General features: G+C 33.6%; 1 protein-coding gene across 1 annotated transcript in view; it reads left to right on the top strand.

The window, feature by feature from the left end:
- The window catches only part of PEX7 (peroxisomal biogenesis factor 7), a 73,631-nt gene that overhangs the window by 23,465 nt on the left and 26,755 nt on the right, over window positions 1-23,411 (top strand). The window contains exons 6-8 of the mRNA XM_069077284.1: window positions 12,018-12,124; window positions 16,032-16,145; window positions 18,047-18,102. Of these exons, the coding sequence (XP_068933385.1) occupies window positions 12,018-12,124; window positions 16,032-16,145; window positions 18,047-18,102 (277 nt within the window). The remainder of the gene's footprint in view (window positions 1-12,017; window positions 12,125-16,031; window positions 16,146-18,046; window positions 18,103-23,411) is intronic.

The raw sequence follows: 23,411 nt of genomic DNA, 5'->3' as shown, positions 1-23,411 counted from the left end.
AGCAAGCATTATCTGTAATGGGGATAAGCTAAAAGCCTTCCCAATGCAATCAGGGGTGAAGCAAGGATGCCCACTATAACCTCTGTTATTTAATATTGTTCTAGAAATATTATCTAAAGCAGTACAAGAAGAAAAATAAATGAAAGGAATTAGAATAGGCAATAAGGAAACAAAACTATCACTCTTTGCAGATGATATGATATTATACTTAGAAAATCCTAGAGAATCAACTAAAAAGCTACTTGAAATTATTAACAATTTTAGCAGAGTTGTCCACATAAATCATTGGCATTTCTATATATTACCAACAAAATTCAGCAGCAAGAGATAGAAAGAGAAATTCCATTTAAAATAACTGTAGACAATATAAAATACTTCCTGCCAAGGCAAACCCAGGAACTATATGAACACAGGTATGAAAAGAACTTTTCATACAAATAAAGTCAGATCTAAACAATTGGAAAAATATTAATTGCTTATGGGTACACCAAGCCAATATAATAAAAATGATAGTTCTACCTAAATTAATCTCAGTGCCATCCAGACAGACTATTGTAGCAGCAAGCACCCCATTATCCCAGGGGGGATGCAAATACAGGTTCTTAGATCTGCTTTTCTAAAGGAAAGCAACTCAAAATGGGTTAACAATCTTGCTTTAATCAATCAAACATATCATTTACCTAGTTCAGGGGAAAAAGGTCAGCACCCTGAACTTCAGAGTATACAGACAAAAGTTACAAGAAAACAGAAAAAACATATCAAGCAGACAGGCCTCCAACTGTCTTGACCATTAACAGTTACCAGAGAGGGAAGCATCAACATCTGGGTTTTCAAAGTCAGGGGGCTCAACAGCTGCCCAGAGTCTCATCTGGTCAAATCACACAACACTTCTCAAAGTGAGCCCCCAAACAGTCTCACATCAGGGATTATATAGCCTTCTCCTGGGTCAGAGAATGTAACAACCCTCTTGACCCACTACCCAGTCACAAAGCACCAAGGTGTGGGCGTTCCTGAAAAACAAGCCTTCTACCACAGGCTCTAGGTGCACTTAACCTAAGGGCAGGGAAGATCTTTAAAATTTACATTCCTATAACAGCTATCAAAAAATTATTTTATAGAGCTAGAAAAAATAGCAATTCATTTGGAAGAACAAAAGCTCAAGGATATCAAGGGAATTGATGAAAAAATGCAAAAGAAGGTGGTCTAGTTGTATCAGATCTCAAACTATTGTAAAGTAGTAATTTTCAAAACAGGAACAGGCTATTGTAAACATATATTGTAAATATATTGTAAACATATCAAAATGGAACATAGTATTCCAAATATCTGACCAGTATAAAAAATAGGAAAAAAATATTTTCATGAATTCATTTATGAGGAGGAGTAGCAGCCATAGTAATGAAAAATCCATCCCTTGGCCAATATTGGTACCCTAATTCAGTTCTGACCCAAAGAAAAGAGTCCTATATTTTTATTCAAGTGATCCATCCTTGGTTTTTGTAATTTGGAAAGTCATAGCCAGTAAGTTGTATAGTAAAGAACAATGTTTGGAGATGAGCAATTTAAAGACAGAGTCAGATGTTTTCTTGGCACTTTGAAAATGTACATATAAAAAAGGATAATACTTAAAAAAAAATCTTCTTGTAGGACTTGTTCTTAGTTCAAGTGGCCAGAACTAGGAGAGATGGGTGGAAGTTGTAAGAGGCAAATGTAGGTTTGATATTGGGGAAATTTTTCTAAAAATTAGAACCCTCTAAAAGGGAAATGGATTCCTTGGGGGTAGTGGTATATTCCTTTTCATTTGAGGACTTCAGGTGAAGGCTGTATATGCTTGTCATGTGTATTGTAGAGGGGAATTATTTTTAGGCATGATTATACTAGGTGGCCATTGTGGTCTATTCCATCTCTGAACTTAATATGGTTCAAAGGAAACATTCAAAGGAAAGAAGGGAGCCTTGGCAGTGAAAAACTAAATCATTGAAAGATCATGGCTACCATACCTAGAAAGTTGGCAACAAAGGAAAGTCGGGAGAAGTAGAGTGATAAGGAAAACTGCCTGCATTCAAACTTCTGATGATCAGTTATTGACAAAGTACAGATCAAGGCCACAGAACTGGAAAATCAGGTAGTTCTTGAGTGGACCCTTATGGTATTATATTATAAAGCAGAACTTAAATATTACTTAGCTATAGATACTAGCATCAGTGCAGAATTCATATTAAAAAATTTGAGAAAGGAAATATCTTTGAATTATATATAAATGATAAACTATCTTTTGAGTCATGAAACTGAATTATTGCTGCTAAAGACTCCATATAATTTAATATATCATTAAAATGCCTACAATTTCAGACTCTAGTAGTTAAAATAAAGATTATTCTATTGCAAAAAAAAAGTTGAGTACATCTCTTATACATCTGGCATTTCAATTAAATTAGCTTATTTGGGTCCAATAGACTTCCTCTTGTTACACCATTTCACAGTACTACTATAATGGTTCCTGAATTACTCAATCTTATTTTACTTCCCTCTTACCTATCAGTGTAAATCAGTGTTTTGGTTTTTCCTTTTAACATCCTTCCTTTTAAATGGGGTACTGTGCATTTAAATACATTTGGTTTTGATGTCAAAGGAGGCTATGGTACTGATTAGATAAGATGGAAATTTGGGTGGGCACTGCATCATCATAGAAATTTGATAAATGTCTGGCAGACAGTGAAAGACCAGACCTCTGGAAAATGTGATTAAAGAAATGGCATAAATAAAAATGTCCAGTTGGCTAAAAGGTTCTAGTGAGTCATTGTACCATTTGGCCAGAAGGTCTCTTTTCTACCTGGAGAACATTGATGAAAATAAGGTGCCAAATACACTGAGCAGAATCTACTGTAAAATAAATGGAAATCTTTTCATCCCAGTGATCATTAGCCCCCTGCAGAGCAAAGAGTTATCTTTTGCAGCTTCTCTATGGGAAACATTCCTTTCAGATAATCGCATAATTTTTGTGCTTTTAAATTAATTAGAAGAAAGAAAACAAGGAATGACTTATTTTAAAAATGCACAATATAGCATCAATAGAACAGTGTCAGTTCCATTTTGATGACACCAAATATGAGTATTAAGCCTTTTTAGCATTGTGGTTATACCGTGGAAATTTAGGAGAATAGTCATTTTTCAGATCCTAAAAGACATTTTAGATGTAATTTTATGTTATGGTTCTTTGAATCATTTAAGCACCCATGACATTTAATGAGGGTGAGGGTATGCCCCCGAACACTAAAAATGGTGCTTTTGTTATAGCTCTAACACATTTTGTTGTCTGAGATACAGTGTTTAATTGGATGCAGCTAATGTATTCTATTATTGAGTGAGTTAATTGAGTTATTTTCCATATTCAAAACAAAACTTAGAAAGTTAATATAACATCAATAAAGAAGGGTATTGTGTTTGGCTTTTTTGGTAACTAGAAACATCAAAGGACTACATCAAGGATCATTGTGAAAAATGGATGTTTCCTTCTCTTAATCTTTTGATTCCAGACTCTTCTTGTGTGTTTAGTGATAGATATGTTTATATTTTAAACTGGCACATTTTCACATCCTGTCCTATTGCCATCCTATCCTTTAATTTCTGTTCCTGTTTTCTGTAACTACTAAGGTGATAGAACAGTTTTTTTTACACACCCTTAAGCATTAACAAAAGAGCTTCAGTATGGTTAACCAAAAAAAAAAAATAGATTAGTAACTTTCATTAACCATATTGACTCCTCCTAGAGTTTTAGTTAGAGGCTCAGTGTCTAAATATAGTTTTTGTGGTATTGATTATACTTTCAGGATCCTATAGGATTACAATAAAATAAAACATCATGAATTTAAAGAACTAGAAAACGGAAGATTGAAATAATTGAGTTGGCTGGAATCAATGAAGTCCCATCCTAAATTTGAATTATTGAATATTCATCTTTGAATGATGATATTTGGCCTTGAACAAATATTGGTTGGATTGAGTTGACATCTTTTGACAGAATCCATTACTTGATATTTTTGGAAAATTAATATGAATAAGTTTTAAGGACATTTGCTATATTTCCCATGAGTAAAAGCTTATGTAGTAGTAACTTTATTAGTGTAGATATTTAGAATCAAAATCTATTCAACTATTTGAACCAAAAACTACTATATGAACTAGTTACATGAGTTTATATAAATTCATTGGAAGGTATTAACACTTTTCTTACTTGAAAAGTAGAGATAGCATAGCATATTGAATGGAAGGCTGAACTTTTAAGTGAGGAATATTTGGGTTCAGATCCCACCCCCAGACACTTACTTGTATGACACTAGACAAGTCCTTTCTTGGTCTCAGCTTTCCCGTTTTTAAAATGAACATGAAAATACCAGTCATACTTAGGAATAGGGCTGTGAGAATAAAATGATATATAATGTAAGTAAAGTGCTTTGCACACTTCAAGGGGTTTATGTAAATGTCAAACCTTATTATTCTTGTAATTATAAATTGATTTCCAATGTTTTTGAAATGCATTGAGCATCTTTGACTTAACATAATACTACTGTAGCTAGTTTATATCATTGCTTTGAATGCTGGCATACCAGGAAGACATTTTTAAAAGACTCTCTACATGCAACTAAGGAGTAGATACATTAATAGTAAAAATACTATACTCTTGATTGTGTTCTTTCCAATTTCTTTATTCACAGTGGACATACTTTCAGCCTTGACTATCAGTTCTGTACCTACCAGAAGAACATTTTTGTGGCTTTACCCCAGCATAACTCATGTAGGGAAGCCTGAAACAAGTGTCTAATTTTACAGACTGTCAGATTACATGAAAAATGAAAAGAGCTTTTAATTTCTATGTATGCTTGCCAGATTTGTAGAGGGTTTTGTGAAGCATTTGCAGAGTCCATCTCACTTTATGACATATGTACTAGATTTCCATCACTAGTAAGAATTGTTTAAAATTTTTATTTACAAAATGTTAAAAAATGTAGAGTAAGACTTCATGTGAAAAATGACTTTTTTAGCTGCAAAACATTGGTAAATTTATTTTTCAAATCTAACAGCATAATTCTGCAGTAAAAAGCTAATTTGGGATGTTACAAATCCAAACTTAATACTGAAAATAAAATCCAAATTGAATGTATTACCAAACATGAGAAACAGAATTGTTTCCACATTTTATATTACATCAAAAGGAATGCCAAGTACCTAACTATATGTGCTCTAGTATTTTGCAAAGCTGCATAATGCCCAGTGCTTTAGAAAATTGCACCAGTATTATTACTGCTTTTGTCATTGAGAGCTGTCAAAACTGCCAGTAAGACACATGTGGATTCCTACTTTTCTCCATTAAGACAAAGTTAGATCATGTATGATGAGGGGACTCAAGCTTAAGGTCCTTTCCAGTTCTAAAGTGATTTGGCAACGACCTCAGTGACCTTAAGCATGATATGAATGCTATTATTACCATCTCCAATAACATTTATTAAGTACCTTGTGTAGACTAGAAGGCAGGTGGGATGTATAGACATGCAACAATTTATACTTTTTTCATGAATTTTTAGAAGAAATTTTTGCTGGAACTGTTTAGACCTAATGACATACTTGCTGAAATTTTCATCATTGTATGTCTAGATTACAACAGTGGTCTTCAAGGTGATTGATCTTCCCACCCATCTTCTAGTTGACCTTGTCTGCTTTTACTAGACTGATCTTCCTCAGATACCACCATCATCATCAGTAAAAATTTATTTAATGCTTGCTCTGCAGAGGGAATCATGCTACACTTTGAGTATAAAATGAGATATAAAATATGGTTTGTGTCTTCAAGGGACTTAGTTGGGGGAAAAATGCATGCATAGGAAAACTAATAACACAAGGTAGCATATGGTAAATGTCAAATGATTAGAATAGATATTAAGTTTTAAATGATTTCTGAAGAAATGATCAGCAGAGTAGTTCATAGTTGCCCACTACATCTGAACCTGGCTATAGCCATGTTTCACTTCATTTCATTCTAATTTCTTGACAGTTGCCTTCATTTTTTCCAGTTCTAGAGCCATAATCAATACTACCACTGTGGCTATGGCATAACTCACATTCCTTGTGAATTTCCAAACCGAAATGTCTCTCCCAAGCCATTACTCTGCTATTTGTATCCTATTAGAATGTAAGGTCCATGAGGTTAGGGAATGTCTTCACTCTGTACCTTTATCCCCAGTGCATAAAACAATACTTGACACATAAGGGCCTTTTCCATTTATTCATTCACTTTACAGTGTTCCCAAAAGTCTCTGGACAGTTTTAAGCTATTAAAACTTAAAACTGCCCAGGACTTCTGGGACACCTTATACATTTTGCATCTATCTCCTCTCCACTCAAACCATTATCACCCTAATTCAGTCCCTTATCACCTCTCATGTGTTCTATTGAATATTATTCTAAATTCTAATTGGTCTCCCTTTTTTCATTCTCTAATACTTCCTCCTTTCAGCTGAATAACCATGTTGGTTTTCTCCTCAAGAAGCTTTTGCCTCCAGACTAAAACACAAACTCCTATGTTGTCTTCTTAAACCCTTCACTCTAAACTTCCCCAGTTTATTGCAGCTTTCTATATTTCATGTAGTCTTTTCTAGCCAAACTGACTTACTTGCTGTCATCCACATATAACCCTCCACCTTCTGTCTCCTTGCTTTTGTACAGATTCTGCCTCATGCCTCAGAATCCCTAGCTTCATTCAGAGTTCAGCTCAAGTGCCACCACCTCCCCAAAGTCTATTCTTATTTCCTTAGTTACTAGTGAAATTATGTAGTTACTTCAAGAAATTAGATTGCATATATTGTATATGTAATTCACTATATACATGTCTCTTCTTTCCTATATTTTTCTCCCAGTAGACTGCAAGAACCTTAAGGACAGGATCTATCACATTAAATACGTGCTTCTTCAACTGAACTATTGAATTATACACTGGATACACTGCTATTCAAAAATACTTGATGAATTGATCTTGATATAAATTGTTCTTCACTAGAGTTCTTTTCTCCTCTTATTAGGGAAATGTAAAATGTATGCTAAAAATACAGTGTGTTAATTTATGTAATTTGAAGAAGTTTTTCCTTGCACAGTTTTGTTTCAAAACTTCATTTCATTTTATATACATGCATCGTTGCATTGTAGTTTTTCAAAGCCTCCTTATTTCATGTGATTATTAACCAAATTCACTCATAGATCTTCCTTAGAGAATCCAGCTAGTGTGTTTGAGGCCTTCTTTGTCTCTTTACATTTCATGGCTGTTAGTATATCATTTGAGCTATCTGTCCATCACTCTTAGTACACGACCAACCCTTTTCCAATCTTGTGTCTTTTATGATGTTCCTTATACTGTTTCTTATATGTATTTGAAATATGCTGCAGCTGATCTGCGCCCACTATAGATCTTTCTGTTATTTTTTGGGTTACCTGCAAATTTGATTCTTTGGAGTTTGTGGCATCTCCAGATTTATAATCAGTACAACATTGTCAAGAGAAAATGTATGTAAAAAATGAGTTTTTATGTTGGGGAACAGCTGGGGATTGTTAAAAGCACAGTGAAAATTTTCAAATTCAATCCAACCTGCTACCTTCATGATAATGTAATTATTGATCCAGCTAATTTATATGATGCATTATAGATATGAAAAACTGTGGCTGTTTGCAGTTGGGCAGAAAGCATCTGCCCAAATGTGAGCTACTTCCTTTATCTTCATTTAAGTGCTTTGAAGAAAAAATATTATTTGCTTACTTTATGTGAGCTTTGAGAGATTGCCAATATTTTATGAAAGTTGAAGTTTCAGTATTTGGATATTGTCTTCTCTTTACTGAGAAATCTCAGTGGGAAAAAGTAGGAGGTAGAATAGTTATTTTAGCAAAATTTGGAATGTAGTATTGTTAAGTGAAGTTAGAATTTTTTTCTTTTTATATATCTTGTAAAATGTAAGAATTTTAGGGTAAGGAAAGATGGTATACTTCAAAATTTAAGAATAGTCTATTGTAGCTGCTTGTAGTGGATGACTCAGGTGAGCTATAGCTGTGAAAGCCCAAGATTTTCTTTCTGAATTGTATATTGGGGAAGAGTTACAATCCTTTTAATGTGTACTAATAAAAATTGCTATCAAATTGAAATTTATTGGTTAAAGCACCGGAATAGCATTTTCAGTATCAGAAATAAGAGTAAAATGAAGCAGTGTATGTGTTTGAGCTTTTTACCTTGAGGGGATAAAAGAAATGTGAACTATTGGACTTAAGTATGTAGGTGTGAAAGATTAGAAAAGGAAATTAAACATGTTAAAAAATTTAAGTCTCTTACTTATGTTACATTATATATTTATGATTTCCTTAAGTGAAGACCCAATTTTACAAGTTTGGGCCCTTCCCCAGCCAGCCAAGAGAAAAAAGAAAATTGAATGCAGCAAGTTTCTCCCAATTTTCCTCTCCCACTGTCTTCTTAATAAAGAAAAGCAAAGGGGCGGCCAGGTGGTGCAGTGAATAGGGCACCAGCCCTGGAGTCAGGAAGACCTGAGTTCAATGTGACCTCAGATGCTTAATATTAGCAGTGTGACCTTGGGCAAATCACTTAACCTCAATTGCCTCTCCAGAAAAAACAATAAAGAAAAGAAAATATTAAATGAATTTTTGAAAGTTTATCAAAGCAAATTTTTTCCTTTTGTTTTCAAGCAATTCCTCCTCTACACTGATAAAAGTAAAAGTTTTGCTCAGTAAAAACCATAAAATAGTACTCAGTTGGGAAAGACTTTTCTGTTTGAAAATAGCGATGCCTCAAAGAAGCAGTGTGTTATAGTAGATATGGCACTAGATTTAGAGTCAGGAAGACCTGGCTTCAAATGCTGTCTTGGATACTAGACAAGTCACTTAGCCACTCTGCTTCAGTTTCTTCATCTGTAGAATGAAGGGGTTGAACTCATTGATATTATTAAAGGTACCTTCCAGCTGCAAATCTGTAATTCTATGATCCAATTAGTGTCAAGAGAGAAAAATTTCCCATGCTTGAGCAGATCTAATCTATTACTAAAGATGTGTGCTTGCATGTACATATTGTGGGTTGCTATTTTAAATGTAATAATGGTATGTTGATATAACTGGATTATTACAATATTAACTTAAAGTTTCTTATGGTAGCAGTTGGACTAAGGGCTTCTTGAGTGTGAGGAATTTAAAAATAAGGAACCTTGATCAGTTTCTCCTACCCATTTCAGTTGCTTCATTTGTCTGCAGAAGACCCTCCAAATGAGTAATTATGTGGCAATTCAGCAACTACCGTAGAAAAGATAAAAGTAAGCCAATATACAAGATTTATGTGTCCAGATAAAATAATGAAAAGATATTTCATCCAGCCAAATGAGGCTTCCAGAATGGGATACTTCTTTTTTGTTTAGGAAAGGTTCCATTTTTGGTATGTGTTAGTTGATGATTCTTCCTTTTTTGACCATTCCAGAATGTGATTGATGGGTTAGTAAGGTGTTAACTGCTACCTCTGATTCCAAATCTTCTTACAGCATCTTTGAGTTCAGGAATTGGTTGGGGGGAGAGGGAATGAGAGTGAGGAATTAGATGTTGTCTGACTTGCTACAGACTAGCAAACAAAGGTAACATAGAAGGGGATGGTCTTTGATCCCAGGTGTTATGGGGCCTTTTGGACCCAGATGGACACTTGTCTTTGGAGTTATTATTATAGAAAGAGGAGACCTTCTTTTCTGGTTTTAAGGGTGAAAAAAATTCAGAGACAATTAACAAGTGAGAAAGCAAAGGACTTATAGAGGTGTTCATGGTTTTTTCCTCTCAGAAATAGTAAATAATATATAGTAACTAAATAGTTACTAAGTAATTAAAAATAAAATAAATAAAAAAGTTAAGTAACTAAAATAACTAAATAGTAACTCAGAATCTATATGGGGATGAGAAATAAACCTCTACAATAAAGAGATGCTAACAAGAGCATAAGACCTTATTAATATAGATATGTATAAATATGTATATACATGTATATATTATGCACAAAGCATTGTCACTTAAATTGCAGTTCTTGTGAAAAAGACTAACATTTGCAGTTACAAAATGCTAAGGAGCAAAATCATATCCTTGTACACATAATAAGAAAGGGGTACAGAACTGCAGAGAGCAAACATTAAGGAAAATATTGAACAAATTAAAGTTTTATTGGCTAGGCCATAAAAAACTTTTCTTCTGAAATAAGCACTACACTGTTTTTTTAAAATGAGTCTTTAAAAAAGGAAAAAAAAAGCAATCTAAATTGAAGACTTCAGTGCTTTGAATAATGACATCTGTAGTAGGAGGAAAAGGTTCTTATTTTATATAGTATATGTTCCGTTGAGACTTGGTCCTTGATTGAGTGCTTTTCAGTTAAATTCCTTCTTGTGATGTATTTATTACATGGTCATTATAGTGGTTTGCTGAACTACTGTTTAAAAGCATGTAACTAAAAAATACAGATAGAAAATTTTTCAGTTTTTTTGTTGATTGTTGAAACAACTGCATTTTAAAAGCATCTTTTAATGCCAATTTTTCTTTTAATGTATATAATGACAGCATTGAGATTGTCTTCAGTTAGCTCAGAACAGATAGTTTTATGGTTGTGAATTTTAAACCGTCTAAACCACATAATTAACCAAACTTAATTTAAAACTGTACCATGTTCTAAGCACTCTGTCTTTAGCAATGCTGTTTCTCATTTATCTTTTCAAATGATTAGTACTGAACACTGTAAATGTTCCTGAAAGCTTTGTCTAGCATTGATTATGTGGTTCTTGTCTCACATTACTTATTGAGGATGAGGATAACTTTTAATCACATACTGCTTATTGCCTTGGATTGAGAATTGTAGTGGAAAAATGTGTGTGTGTGTGTATTTTATTATGTCCTTTAGTGTGACAGTTTTCTTCAAGTTTGAATCAAGTATAATATGCAATTAAATTTTTCTTAGGCAGCTAGCGCAGAAATCAGCAAGAATACATTGCTTAATTTTGTTCATATTAAATGCCATATATATTAGTATTGGGAACCTATGGAATACTCATGTTAATATTTGGTACATGATCATCTCCTAAAAGGTACTCTACATTTGAAACATAAAGTCTGTGGTATAGGGGGAAAAGCACTGGAATTGTTATGAATTAATGAAGTCTAGGCTCTACTACTTCCTATTTATGTAATCTGTAACTTCTCTGAGCTTATTGTGAGAATCAAGTGAGATAATGGATGTAAGGTTTTGTAAACCATGAGGCATTATATAACTGTCAGCTAATATTATAAGCCAAACTCCTTCCTTCTGTCCTAATGACTTCCCTCTGAAGTTGTTAGCATTTTGTCTTCCCACAGCTGAGCAGAATGAACCTTTAAGAAAAACCAACAAACTTTGTAGGGATGGTGAATCATTGGCTTTAAAATTGTGTAATCTCACTTTTTCTAAGGGAAAAAAATGCCACATTGCCAAAGGTCATTTGCTTTGACTATCACTTAAGAAGATGTTGTTCAGGATACCTAGGAGGTTATCCCTATTTTAGATGGACAAACTTATCTGTGCTGATTGTATACAAGGCTTTATTTCTCAGAAAAATGGCATCCTTTGGTGCTCAAACATTTGCACAGTTCAGACTTGAGGACAGAGTATGGAGATTCTCAATGCCTTTTATATTTCCCCAAGGGAAAATCTTCCCTTATAGATTCAATCATTCTGTTTGACTTAATTCTGGTTCGATTTTCCTGCCCATAAAAGATCTAAAGCCATTTAGGTTCATTTATTTTTATATATTAAGGAGATAATTCACTGAAGAGGAAAAAAAATGATAGTAAATCAAAACATTTAGGTTTGAAGTGATCATCATTGATGAATGTTGATGAGTATCTGTTGAGAACCAGATACTTAACTGAATGCTGAGTCCTTTATTATGATGAAAAGTAATTGATTCTCTCTCCTTTTTCAGGGGATCAAACTCTAAGAGTTTGGGATGTGAAGACATCAGGAGTCAAAATTGTGATTCCAGCTCATCAAGCAGAAATTTTGAGCTGTGATTGGTGCAAATACAATGAGGTATAATATACTAAATAGTATGAACTTTTCCTAATAGATCAGTCTTTATTTTTTAAAAATAATTCTCATAAGTATCTTATATATTTTTACTGCTGTCATTTACAAATCACTCCCCTTCACTTACCCAAAATGTCATCCCCTTTTTCAAAGAATAAAGAAGAGTGAGTTTTTAAAAAACCAGTTCAGCAAAATTAACACATCAACTGAATCTGACAGTATATGCAACATTCTGCACCCACAGTCTCCCCACCTCTTCAAAGAAGAGAGGAAAGTACATTGCATGATCTCTTTCTTTGGGGCCAAACTTAATTGTCATAGTTATACAGCATTCTGAGTTTTGTTGTTGGTGGTGATGGTGGTGTAGATGTTATTTCCATTTATATTGTTGTATACCTTGTATATGTTTATTTCCAGTTCTTCGCTATTACAAGAATGCTACTGTAAATATTTGGAAGCTATGGGACTTTTTTTTAATTTTTTTTTTTTTTTTTGCTTTTTTGGAGGGAGGAAGGCAGGGTGATTGGGGTTAAGTGATTTGCTCAAGGTCACACAGCTAGTAACTCAGGTCCTCCTGACTCCAGGGCCGGAGTCTATTCAGCTCTATTCACTGTACCATCTAGCCGCCCCCCTTTTTTCGAATCTTTAACCTTCTTGCTGTATATGTCTAATAGTGAAATCTCTGGTCAGAGTGTAGACATTTTAGCCACTTTCTTTGTCTAATTCCAAATTTGTTTCCAGAATTTGGGGGGCCAGTTAATTTACAGCTCTTCTAAAAGTTGTTTTGTTTATTTTTTTTTTTGCTTTTTTGGAGGGGCATTTGAGGTTAAGTGACTTGCCCAAGGTCACATGGCTAGTAAGTGTTAAGTGTCTGAGGCTGGATTTGAACTCAGGTTCTCCTCACTCCAGGGCCAGTGCTCTACTCACTGCGCCACCTAGCTGCCCCTATAGCTCTTCTAATAATGTATTTTTTTTTGTCTGACTTCCCACAGTCCTAGAAAAACTCTTCTTAACCAGTGATAAGTTATTTGCATTCTAGATCAATTTTATTTCATTTCTGTTATAGAAACCCATGAATGTTTAGGTTAAATTTAATCACTCTGGTTTCTAATTGATGCTCATGTGTGACCTGAATCAGCATTAATAAGATTTAAGTGTACACAACAACAGATAGAATGAGAAACAGACAATTCTCGAAAGTTTGACAGTATAGAATTATTTTGGTTGAATGACTTTATGATTTCTTTAACATCCTTTCTCTCTCCTGTCTGCAAATAACTTTTTTCCTCTTGGACCTTGGTTAGTGCTTTGCATTTCTGTTATGCAATTAATAGTATTGTTTTTGTGTTGTAATTATTTGTGAAACTGTCATGACTTCATACTAGATTGTAACCCCTATTAAGATCTAGATCTTGTTGTTTCTTTCCCTCCCCCATTTTCCCTGTGCCTAGCATGCTTTGCTCAAAGTAGGTATCTAATAAATATCTGTTTAATTGAATTAAATTTGTTGCATCTTCTCCCCTCCTTCTAGGTCTCTAAATTTATATTACTTACTGCTTTGATTCTTTTCTTCTTTGCTATTCAAACTCCTGTTTCATTTGTAACTTGTCTTGGGTACTTACTTTTAATTTCATAACCCATTTATTTTAAAATTTTCTCTTTGTCTTGTTTCATTACTCTAACCAAGTTCTACTCTTTTTTAAGAAAGTTCTACACTTTTTGGGTAAAGACATCAAAACAATGTATAGTTTTATAAAAAATGTTCTAAAACATTGATTAGACAAATGCAAATTAAAACAACCTTGACATGTCATTTTTACACCTATCAGATTAGCTAAAATGATTGAAGAGGAAAGCGACAAATATTTGAAGGAATGTAGAAAATTGGGACACGTTCATTGTGGGTGGAATTGTGAATTAATCCAACCATTTTGAGGAACAATCTGGAATTTGTAATGTTAATGGAATAGGAAGATCTTCCCTGTCCATTAATAGGCATATATGACCATGTGTCCCCTTTTCTCTTGGAACAGGAGCCATGTTCCCAGGTCTAAAGGTACACAGGTATTTCAATCATGAATGTCTTGCTGCTTTCACAGCTGTGATACGTCCTGAGTCACATAGAACCCATTGGAGAAACTTGATTAAGGAGGAACTTGCTTAGGGGGAGGCTTGCTTGCAGGAAGGCTTTCAAACGTTTTGATACTGAGCTAATTAGGCACTTAGTTACGTGGATTGTGATGCCTTCTGGCTCTTAGCCTGTTACTTGAAAACTATATATACTGGGAGGTTGGTATTTTACTTTGAAGGTTCACTTATGAGAAGGACCCTTTGATTCCCTGGATAGGACTCTGAGTAGACATTTGTTAAGAGCCCCATGACTACTAAGAGGTTTGTGCTGTCCCAATCTGGTAGTTTATGTAGGTGGTGGTATTACTTTGTTGACACATTAGGAGCCCTGTGTGTTGAACCTCTGTGCTAATTTCTCTGCTTGTATTTTCTTCTTATTTGCAATTAAAGATTTCTGACCCCTTTAAAGTTGTTTTTCCTTTAGAAAAGCAGATCAAAGACCCTGTGCTAGCTACCCACCCTGTGTGCTAGTGTAGTTGCTAATATAAAACTACACCTAAAGAATTATTACACTGGCTCTACCCTTTGACCCAACAATACCACTACTAGGTCTATTTCCAAAGATAATTAGGGAAAAAGGAAAAGAACCTATATATTCTAAAACATTTATAGCATCTCTCTTTGTAGTGGCAGAGAACTGGAAATTGTGGGGATGCCCATCAACTGGGGAGTGGCTGAATGAGTTGTGGTGTATGATTGTGATGGAATAGTACTGGGCTGTAAGAAATAATGAGCTTTTTGATCTTAGAAAAACATGGATAGACTTGCATGAAATAATGAAGATCAAAATGAGCAGAGCCAAGACAACGTTGTATATGGTAACAGCAATCTTGTTTTAAGAACAATTTTGAGCCAATAAGTCATTTTGACTATAATAAACACCCAGATTAACTACGAAGGACATATAAAGGAAGATTCTGTCTGCATCCAGATAAATAGAAATGTGTATAGAATGATTTTACATATCTATATCTATATGTATACACACATTTGTGTCTAATGGTAGCCATCTCTAGTAGAGGGAGGAGAAAAAAGAGGAAAAGACAGTTACATGATAACATTATTACATCTTTAAAAGGAATAGCAAGTTGTACGTAATAGAGTTGTACTTTCTTGTGCAATCATTTTTATTGTACATTTATGAAAATACTTGTTTTAATCCATAAATTAAAAATAAATAAAGCACCTTACACATGTGTACACACCCACATACACACACATTTCATGAACCAAAGCTAAGGATGCTAAATTGCAATCTTTTGTGGATTTGTGATAGGGAAAATGTATAAGTGTGTATTTATACAATTTACATTTTAGTCTATTGAACTTTGCCAAACATGGAAATGATGTATTTCTCACACCCACTTTTAGATTCATTCTTGTTAACGAAAGGAATAAGAACATTGTTTTCTCATAATCTTATGAATAAGGGAAAAAAATGGATCAAAAAATGAAGTTTTTGTCGGATTGCAAAACTTTATCTGAATAAAGACATTGACTTTGCAGACTATGATGAAAACATCTGGCTCTATAAATGAATTTTCATAATACTAAAATCAAATTGGGAAAGGACTGTTACTCTTCTGAGTTCTGCAATAGATGCTGGTGTTAGATTGCTGGTGAGCTAAGTGGATGAGCCTTATATTTTCATTCCTCATGCCAGAATTCTCAGATTTATTACATACTTTATTGTCAGCGATAAGAACAGGAGACATTTAATGCCTTTCATGTTGAAGTTAAATTAATTTCAATTATGCTTTTTTTCCCTAATTATTTTTAGAATTTGCTGGTAACTGGTGCAGTTGACTGTAGTTTAAGAGGCTGGGACTTAAGAAACATACGTCAACCAGTATTTGAACTTCTTGGTCACACCTATGCTATTAGGAGGGTGAAAGTAAGTCAATGTGACTTTTAAATCTCTTTCCTTAATACATATTTTAAAATTAAAACACTTTGTGAACGCCTGACTGCATATTTATATTCAAGTGTTGACTGCCTTTAATTCTTCTTATTATTTAAAAGTTATATTATTGCTCTTGAGGGCTGTACAGTTAGTTGGAAGGGCTATTTACAGAATTATCACATAAAAGAGAAGTTAAAATATGTTCAGAATACTGTAAGAAGAGAAATGAATGTATGATACAAATTAGACTGGCAAAGTAATGAAAAATTTTTTTAAATGCTTAAAGGAGTAAACTGTGTAGTCTGAACAAAATCTGGTCACTCCCTAAGACTCCAGATAGTGTATTTAGATTTTAATATTATTACTGTATATTATTTTATGCAAAGTGCTGAGGCTTTATAGAGATGGTGTACATCAGCTGTGACTGAAGTTTATAGGAGGTTCTTTCAGTACCCCTAGGAGATTTGTCTATGCTCTGGATTACTCTTTACTAGTATTGGTTGAACTTTGGAAAAAATCTGCCATGTGATTGTATGAATTATATTTAGTTTCTGTATTTTGATCTCTTTGGTTAAAAGGATAAAAGTATTCTGGTCATATTTCCAGTTAGATAATTATGCTTTTAAATATTTGAAAGCCCCAACATAATTTCAAATGTGTTGATTAATATTTGAGATTCTCCAGACTGTTGAGAATACTGCTACTATACATGGAATGGCACCTTATTTTTTCTTTCAGTTATGATGTTTTAAACATCCGGCATGTCCTATACATATCACTTGTACTTGAGAGAAATCTCTTGTAGAACTATTTAAAGTGCTGGTTAGAAATATTCTTTTACACGAAGAGATAAACTAGTAACCAGCTTTTCAGAGGATACAGTTGATCTATTGAGTTAATTTAGTTATATTTTTTAAAATGTTACTTGGAGACAGGTGTTTTAGATAGAGAGCCCATCTTGAAGCAAGGGATGATTCAGATCCTGCCCCTAACACAGACTGACTGTGTGACCCTGGGCAAATCACTGAACCCCTCTCAGTGCTGTGGGCAGCTCTCTAAAACTTTAAGTTGCTAACAACTATAAATGCCAGTATGCATTGATAGAGGGAGTTTTCTCACCTAAGAGATTCCTGGACTAGTGAGATTACAAATCTTCCATATCTCTGTCCCTTTTTGTGAATCATTAATTGCCTTTGACTTTATAGCTTTCACCATTGAGAAAAAGTGAATAATTTTTTATCATCCCATGATGCAAAGATTAAGAAATTAATGAAATGTTTAATCTTGAAATATTTATTGTGATATTGTGGCTATAGTATATCTAATGTGTTATGGTCATTGAAAACTTACATAGGACTAGTTGTATCATGTATTTCAAAATCATTTATGGTTTTAAGTGGACTTTTTTCAGTTGATATTCAGTAAGCCATTAGGTTGAATTTGTACAGATTGTAATTTTTGTTTTGGAATAACAGACATTTAGGAGCATCTTTCTCTAGCAAAATAGTAAATGTCAGACCACTTGGCTTTTTTATGAGAACACTATGCAAGAAAATTTGACTATAAGTAGAGAATTTATAGGCCAGAATTGTTCTTCCTCTCAAAGTAAATCTTGTTGGTTAAATTAAAGACTAAAAAAGTAGAATTTGAATTGCCAAATCTGAGGAACTTAGTTTGCAGTAGCGCTTATGGACATCACTAAAAATGAAGTACTATCATGCAGTTAATCTCAGATTCAGACAGTTGTTTTAATAAGGATCCTCTTTGTTATAGGAAAACAAAAGTGTTTTATGAGACTGCCTTAATTGTTAAGTTTCTGTTATTTCCATATATTTTACAAGTATTTATTCAAGGTTTTATTGTTAGAAAAATTTTTTTTCTCTCTCTTGCAGTTTTCACCATTTCACGGTTCTTTGTTGGCCTCTTGTTCCTATGATTTTACAGTGAGGTACAGTGGCTTTTATTATATTATACTAAGTATCAAATAGTAGCCCTCTTTTTAAATGGTGTGTTTTTGGTAAAAATGATGTTTTTATTGATTCCTAAATGGAAAACGATTTAACCTACATATATTTAGTATTTGCTCTTTTTAAAAATCATTTTAATAATTTAGTCCTAAGTAGAGGTAGATCCAAAAGACCACAAAGGTATTGTCCCAGATAAGAGAATATATTGGGATGGTCTAAAGCTTAGGGGAAATAAAGACCTTCCTCTGTAATCAAAGAACCTAAACTTTAGTCAAGTTGTCTTTTGAGATTTATTTAATATTTCAAGTGCCATTTGATATGCCATTAGAGAGACAAATTTTCTTGAAATCTTAAAGCCATGGGGGTGGGAATTTTTTTTGCTTAAAGAAACATTCAGAATTTGGGGGAGAGGAAATAGAAACCTATCATTATATCTTAACCCATTTTTACAGAACTAAAAGTTGTATTTTTAAGATCATAAAAGTGTATTACACCTAACTTTTCTGATAGAATTATTTTAGGTATTCTAGACTTAAAACTATATAGTATAGACATAGTAAAAATTTACCCATTGGATTTATTTTTGAATGAAAACTAAGAAGGTTATTATTTTTTAAAATTGTATTTTCTGTGATACCAAGAATATCTAGAAAACACTCATTTTCTTTTGAAAAAAATTATTGATATCTTTTGTTTTTATATGACCTTTATTTTTCAAATGTGTTCCTGCCTTTCCCCTTCTCAGAGAACCATACTTTATAAGAAAGAATTTTTTAAAAGAAGCAGGAGAAATAGTCCACCAAAACTATCTGACATATCAACTAAATCTAACAGGATATTCAGTGTTCACACCCTAAAGAGTTAGTTCTGCACTCAAGAAAAGGAGGTGCATTTTCATATCTCTTCTCTGAGCCTAAACTTGGTCATTGTAATATGTCAGCATTTAGATTTGAATTTTTTTGTTGTTGTTACTGGTCTTTTCCTTCATTCTGTTGTAGCTATTGGGTATCATTTCCCTGGTTCTACTTATTTTCCAGTGTATTATTTTTGATCCTAGAGATTGCAGCAGAAATTATAATCTGATACAATGTCTTTAAAACTTGCATCCTTCTAAAGCAAAAATCCATGTTCTATAATTAAAAATTTTTTTTCTAATCTGGCAGATAAACAGTTTCAGAAAAAGCTCTTAAGGGAAAAAGAAAACAAAAGAGAGTATGAAAACCCTATCTTGTACTGCTAAATTGTATCTTTTTTCCCCGTTGGTCCTTCTGGTGTCTTATGTCACCTTTATTTTTTATAATTGCTTTTATATTACATTTTATTTTGTTTTTGTGTTATTTATATAATAATTTTTAAAAATAATTATTCCTGATTTTTTTTTTTTGCTTAGTTAAACAGGAATCTGTTTACAATCTTACAGTTAGCTACATAGTTCCCCTTCACCTTCTTAACCAATTGGGCATTCGCTTTGGTCTTACGCAACTGTTGGCATAGTGGAAAAGAGAGCTGGGCCTAGAGTCAGGAATACATGAGTTCAAATCTAGCTTCATATGCTTATTTTAACCATGTAACTCTAGACTAGTCAGTTGACCTCTGAAATGGGGATCTTAATAGCACCTGCCTTGCAGGATTGTGAGGATAACTGAAATAATATTTATAAAACTCTTAGCACAGTGTATAGCATATAATAGGCCCTTAATAAGTGCTTGTTCACTTTCCCCCTTACCTTGGAATCCTTTCTTTCACAACCTGTCATTTGAGCTCACAAATGTTTCTCTTCAAGAATGGCTGCTCCAGATATCACAGATCCTTCGGGGCCAGGCAAAGTGGACTCCAAAAAAGACTTGATTAAAATGAAAAGCATAAACTTATATGACTATATCTATATTGTTTATCCATCTCTCTGTCCGTCTGTCTGTCTATCTACCTATCCAGTTGGTGATGATGAAGAGTACTTCTGTACTCTTGACTATTATTAGCTTTATCTGGTGTTCATATCCATTTAGTCAAGGTTCATCTTACTGCTTTTTCAGCTTTCCAGTTCACCCTGCAAAGGAAATACATTTGTTTGTAACCAAATTAAAATCTGCTGTTTATTTTTCCCTTTATACATTAGACCTCTTCATGTTATGTTTAAGCAGGATTTGAAACTGGAGAGTGACTTGTTGGTTTCATTTCTTCATGATCGTTCTAAATAGTGATGACTGAATAACAACGTCTGACAAAACAAGAAATCATATGTAACTTTTCAAATGGCAGAACTCAGAGCTCCTAGCAGAACACATGGTTAACCCTCAACAAGTGTTTGTTCAGTGGAGAGATGAGTGAATGGTGAGAGAGACCAATTTCCAGTAACAATACATCTGAAAGAATTATGGGTAAAGAATTTGGGCAAGTTTTAGAGGCAGAGTACATAGAATACTGCACATGTTGGCAATAAATATGGGTTTAAATCTTACCTCAGATACCTTGCTGGGTGATCATGGGTAAAATACTTTTTCTTAGAGCCTTGGTTTCCTCCAAAAAATGCTTGTGCTCTATACTCATAGAGTGATGAAGAAAGTGCTTTGGGAACCTTAAAGTACTCTGTGTATCTAAATTTTTTGTCAGAATTAAACTTTGTAGCATTTAAATTTTGATTTAACCTGATATGAAGATTCTTGGGACATTCTAGTAATGAGTAGTATTTTCTCTGTGATGATCTGGAATACTATTCATGAGCTCTGTACTGTGATGATGGCTCTCAGTTTGGTATCATTTTTACACCAGACTTACAGAGAATTTTACCATTACTGATTTACCTTTGCAAAGTAGGTGAATATTTGTCTGAGTGGAAATTGAAAACTTGTCTTCATTAAATCTTAGCAGGACATAGAAATAAAGTTGGCTTTTTCTTCAGAAGTGATCTTTTAGTGTTGACATGTGTGCTAGTTCCTAAGCTTCGGTTTCTTTTCAGAAACTAGATATAAATTGAGAAGGCCAGTAGAAATGTATGTGACAGTAGACAATCAGACTCCTTTATAAAGGGAAATAAATAGAAAGTAAATACTGGTGTGATAGGTGAATTCTCATTTTTCAAAGTAATTGAAAGAGAAGTTACTCTAAGTTTTCCCTTGGGCTTCTAGCCATTCCTTAAAATTTCTATGGAATATGATTTTAGTAGTACTTAAAAGTTTCACATGAATCCAGTGGAATAGTTCTATGTGGTAATTACTGAAGGGAAAGGTCAAAGAACATTACATCTCATTAAATTTTAAAGCAATGTGATATGAATTTAGTTGAATTTAATCCCTGAAGAATGTATTACATGATTAGAATGAGGTTTATTAATAACACAAACAAGAAAAGCAAGGAAAATATTTAAAATCAAAGACCTCAAATAACTTTTTTTTTTTTTAGTGCTAAAGATAATGCAGATAGTGCCAGATTCTAGCTCCTGTTAGGTCCTCCATAATATATTTCCTTCAAATCTAAGTATTCTATAGCCTGTTTTAATGAATTTATTAAAATTTAGTTTCAGGGAGGGTAGGTGGTACAGTGAATAGAGCACTGGCCCTGGAGTCAGGAGAACCTGAGTTCAAATTCGACCTCGGACACTTAACACAAAACTAGCCGTTTGACATTGGGCAAGTCACTTAACCCCAACTGCCCTACCTTCCCCTCTACAAAAGGCAAAAACAAAAAAAAAAACCTTAGTTTCAGAACGTTAACAGTTAAATGTTTTGACATTAACATGGAAGTGTTAAAATTGATTATCTGAAATAAAAAGGAAACTGAGGACAAAGTTACTAAATCATCTATGATTTAATTTGCAGGGCTAGCATTTGCATATTAAACCAGGTCACCTGACTTCTCAGAGGTCAGAGACAAATGGTGATTTACAGAGATGATTTTTATAATAAAAAAAAACAGGAATTGGAAAAATAGAAACTTTGTTTTGAACATAATTCAATTAGACAAGTCAGGTAACTTGACTAGTTTTCTCCCAGACTGTTTTAATCCTCTGCCAGACATCCTTTCCTCCTGAAAGTATACTGGGAAAGAAGAACTTGTGGTCACTAGTTAGCAGTCACCCCACATATTCCTTAGCAAAGTCCATGACTCAGCTTGAACTCTAGATGAAGAAAAAGAAAAGGGGACTTAACTTCTGGCTAACCTTTCACCAGCTGCCAGAAACGGGAACTTGGCTTGTGGTTCAACCCCCCACCCTTTCTTCTAGAAAGGTAAATTTAGCCTTTTGAAAAACCTTATAATCTTGTGATTATTTTATTCTTCCAAATTATCTGCTACTAAATAATAAAAGTTTTTCAGTCTATCTATTCACTAAATCTATAGGTAACCTAGCCTTAAGAAATTACCTAAAAAACAAAAAGAAACTATCCATATTAGTCTGCCTTAGTTTAGGGCTAACTCTTCCTAAAGAAAGGAGCCTAATTCTATGATCAAACTAAAAATAAATCAAAGTAACCAAAAAGAACTTATTCCTTCTCAAAAGATATCAAGGATTTTTTTGTTACTGTCAAGTGAAGTTCTCACATTTTTTAGGATTTAGATGTGTATATCCAATAGAAAATATCCTTTAAACTTAATTACTTATAGAGTATGTCATTGAGTAAGTTGTGAAAGCCTAAATAACAGTGAAGCATAAGACTGTAGTTTTTAATCATTGAGTGTGTTAGAGGCAAATAAGAATCCTAAATTTTATGGAAAATTTTGAGAGCTTTCCTTGATTAATTAGCTGTAAACTCTTTTGCTGTATAAATTCATTCTTTCTTAAGCTTTATTTGTTTGAAAATATTATGCCTTATATTGATATACAAAGACATTTTTATTTTTGTTATTGCTATGATTACTATTTTTTTCTTCTAATATGCTATCCATTTTCACTCCTCTGTGCTGCCATTCTAGATCTGTTTTGCAAACCATACTTAGTGAATAGTGAGAGAGATCATATATACATTATTTTAGTTTTGAAAAGTCCTATTTTGTTGATAATGTCTCTAAAATTACTTAAGAAACAAAGAAGTAGGGGCAGCTAGGTGGCTCAGTGAATAGAGCACCGACCCAGGAGTCAGGAGGACCTGAGTTCAAATCCGGCCTCAGACACTTAACACAAAAAACTAGCTGTGTGACCTTGGGCAAGTCAACTCCAATTGCCCTACCTTCCCCCTCCAAAAAGGCAAAAAAAACCCCCAAATTATGTATATCAGTACAACCCTGAGACAGTTTGTTTCATATACCTCAGCCTTGATATATGACATACCCAACTTCTTTTTGGTTCATACAAGTC

The sequence above is a fragment of the Petaurus breviceps genome, unplaced genomic scaffold (assembly GCF_028583685.1).
Source record: "Petaurus breviceps papuanus isolate PSGF00001 unplaced genomic scaffold, PetGlider_PUasm1.0 90977, whole genome shotgun sequence".
NCBI lineage: Eukaryota > Metazoa > Chordata > Mammalia > Diprotodontia > Petauridae > Petaurus > Petaurus breviceps.
Note: the sequence above shows the minus strand (reverse complement) of the source record. Positions and strands in the feature narration are given on the sequence as shown.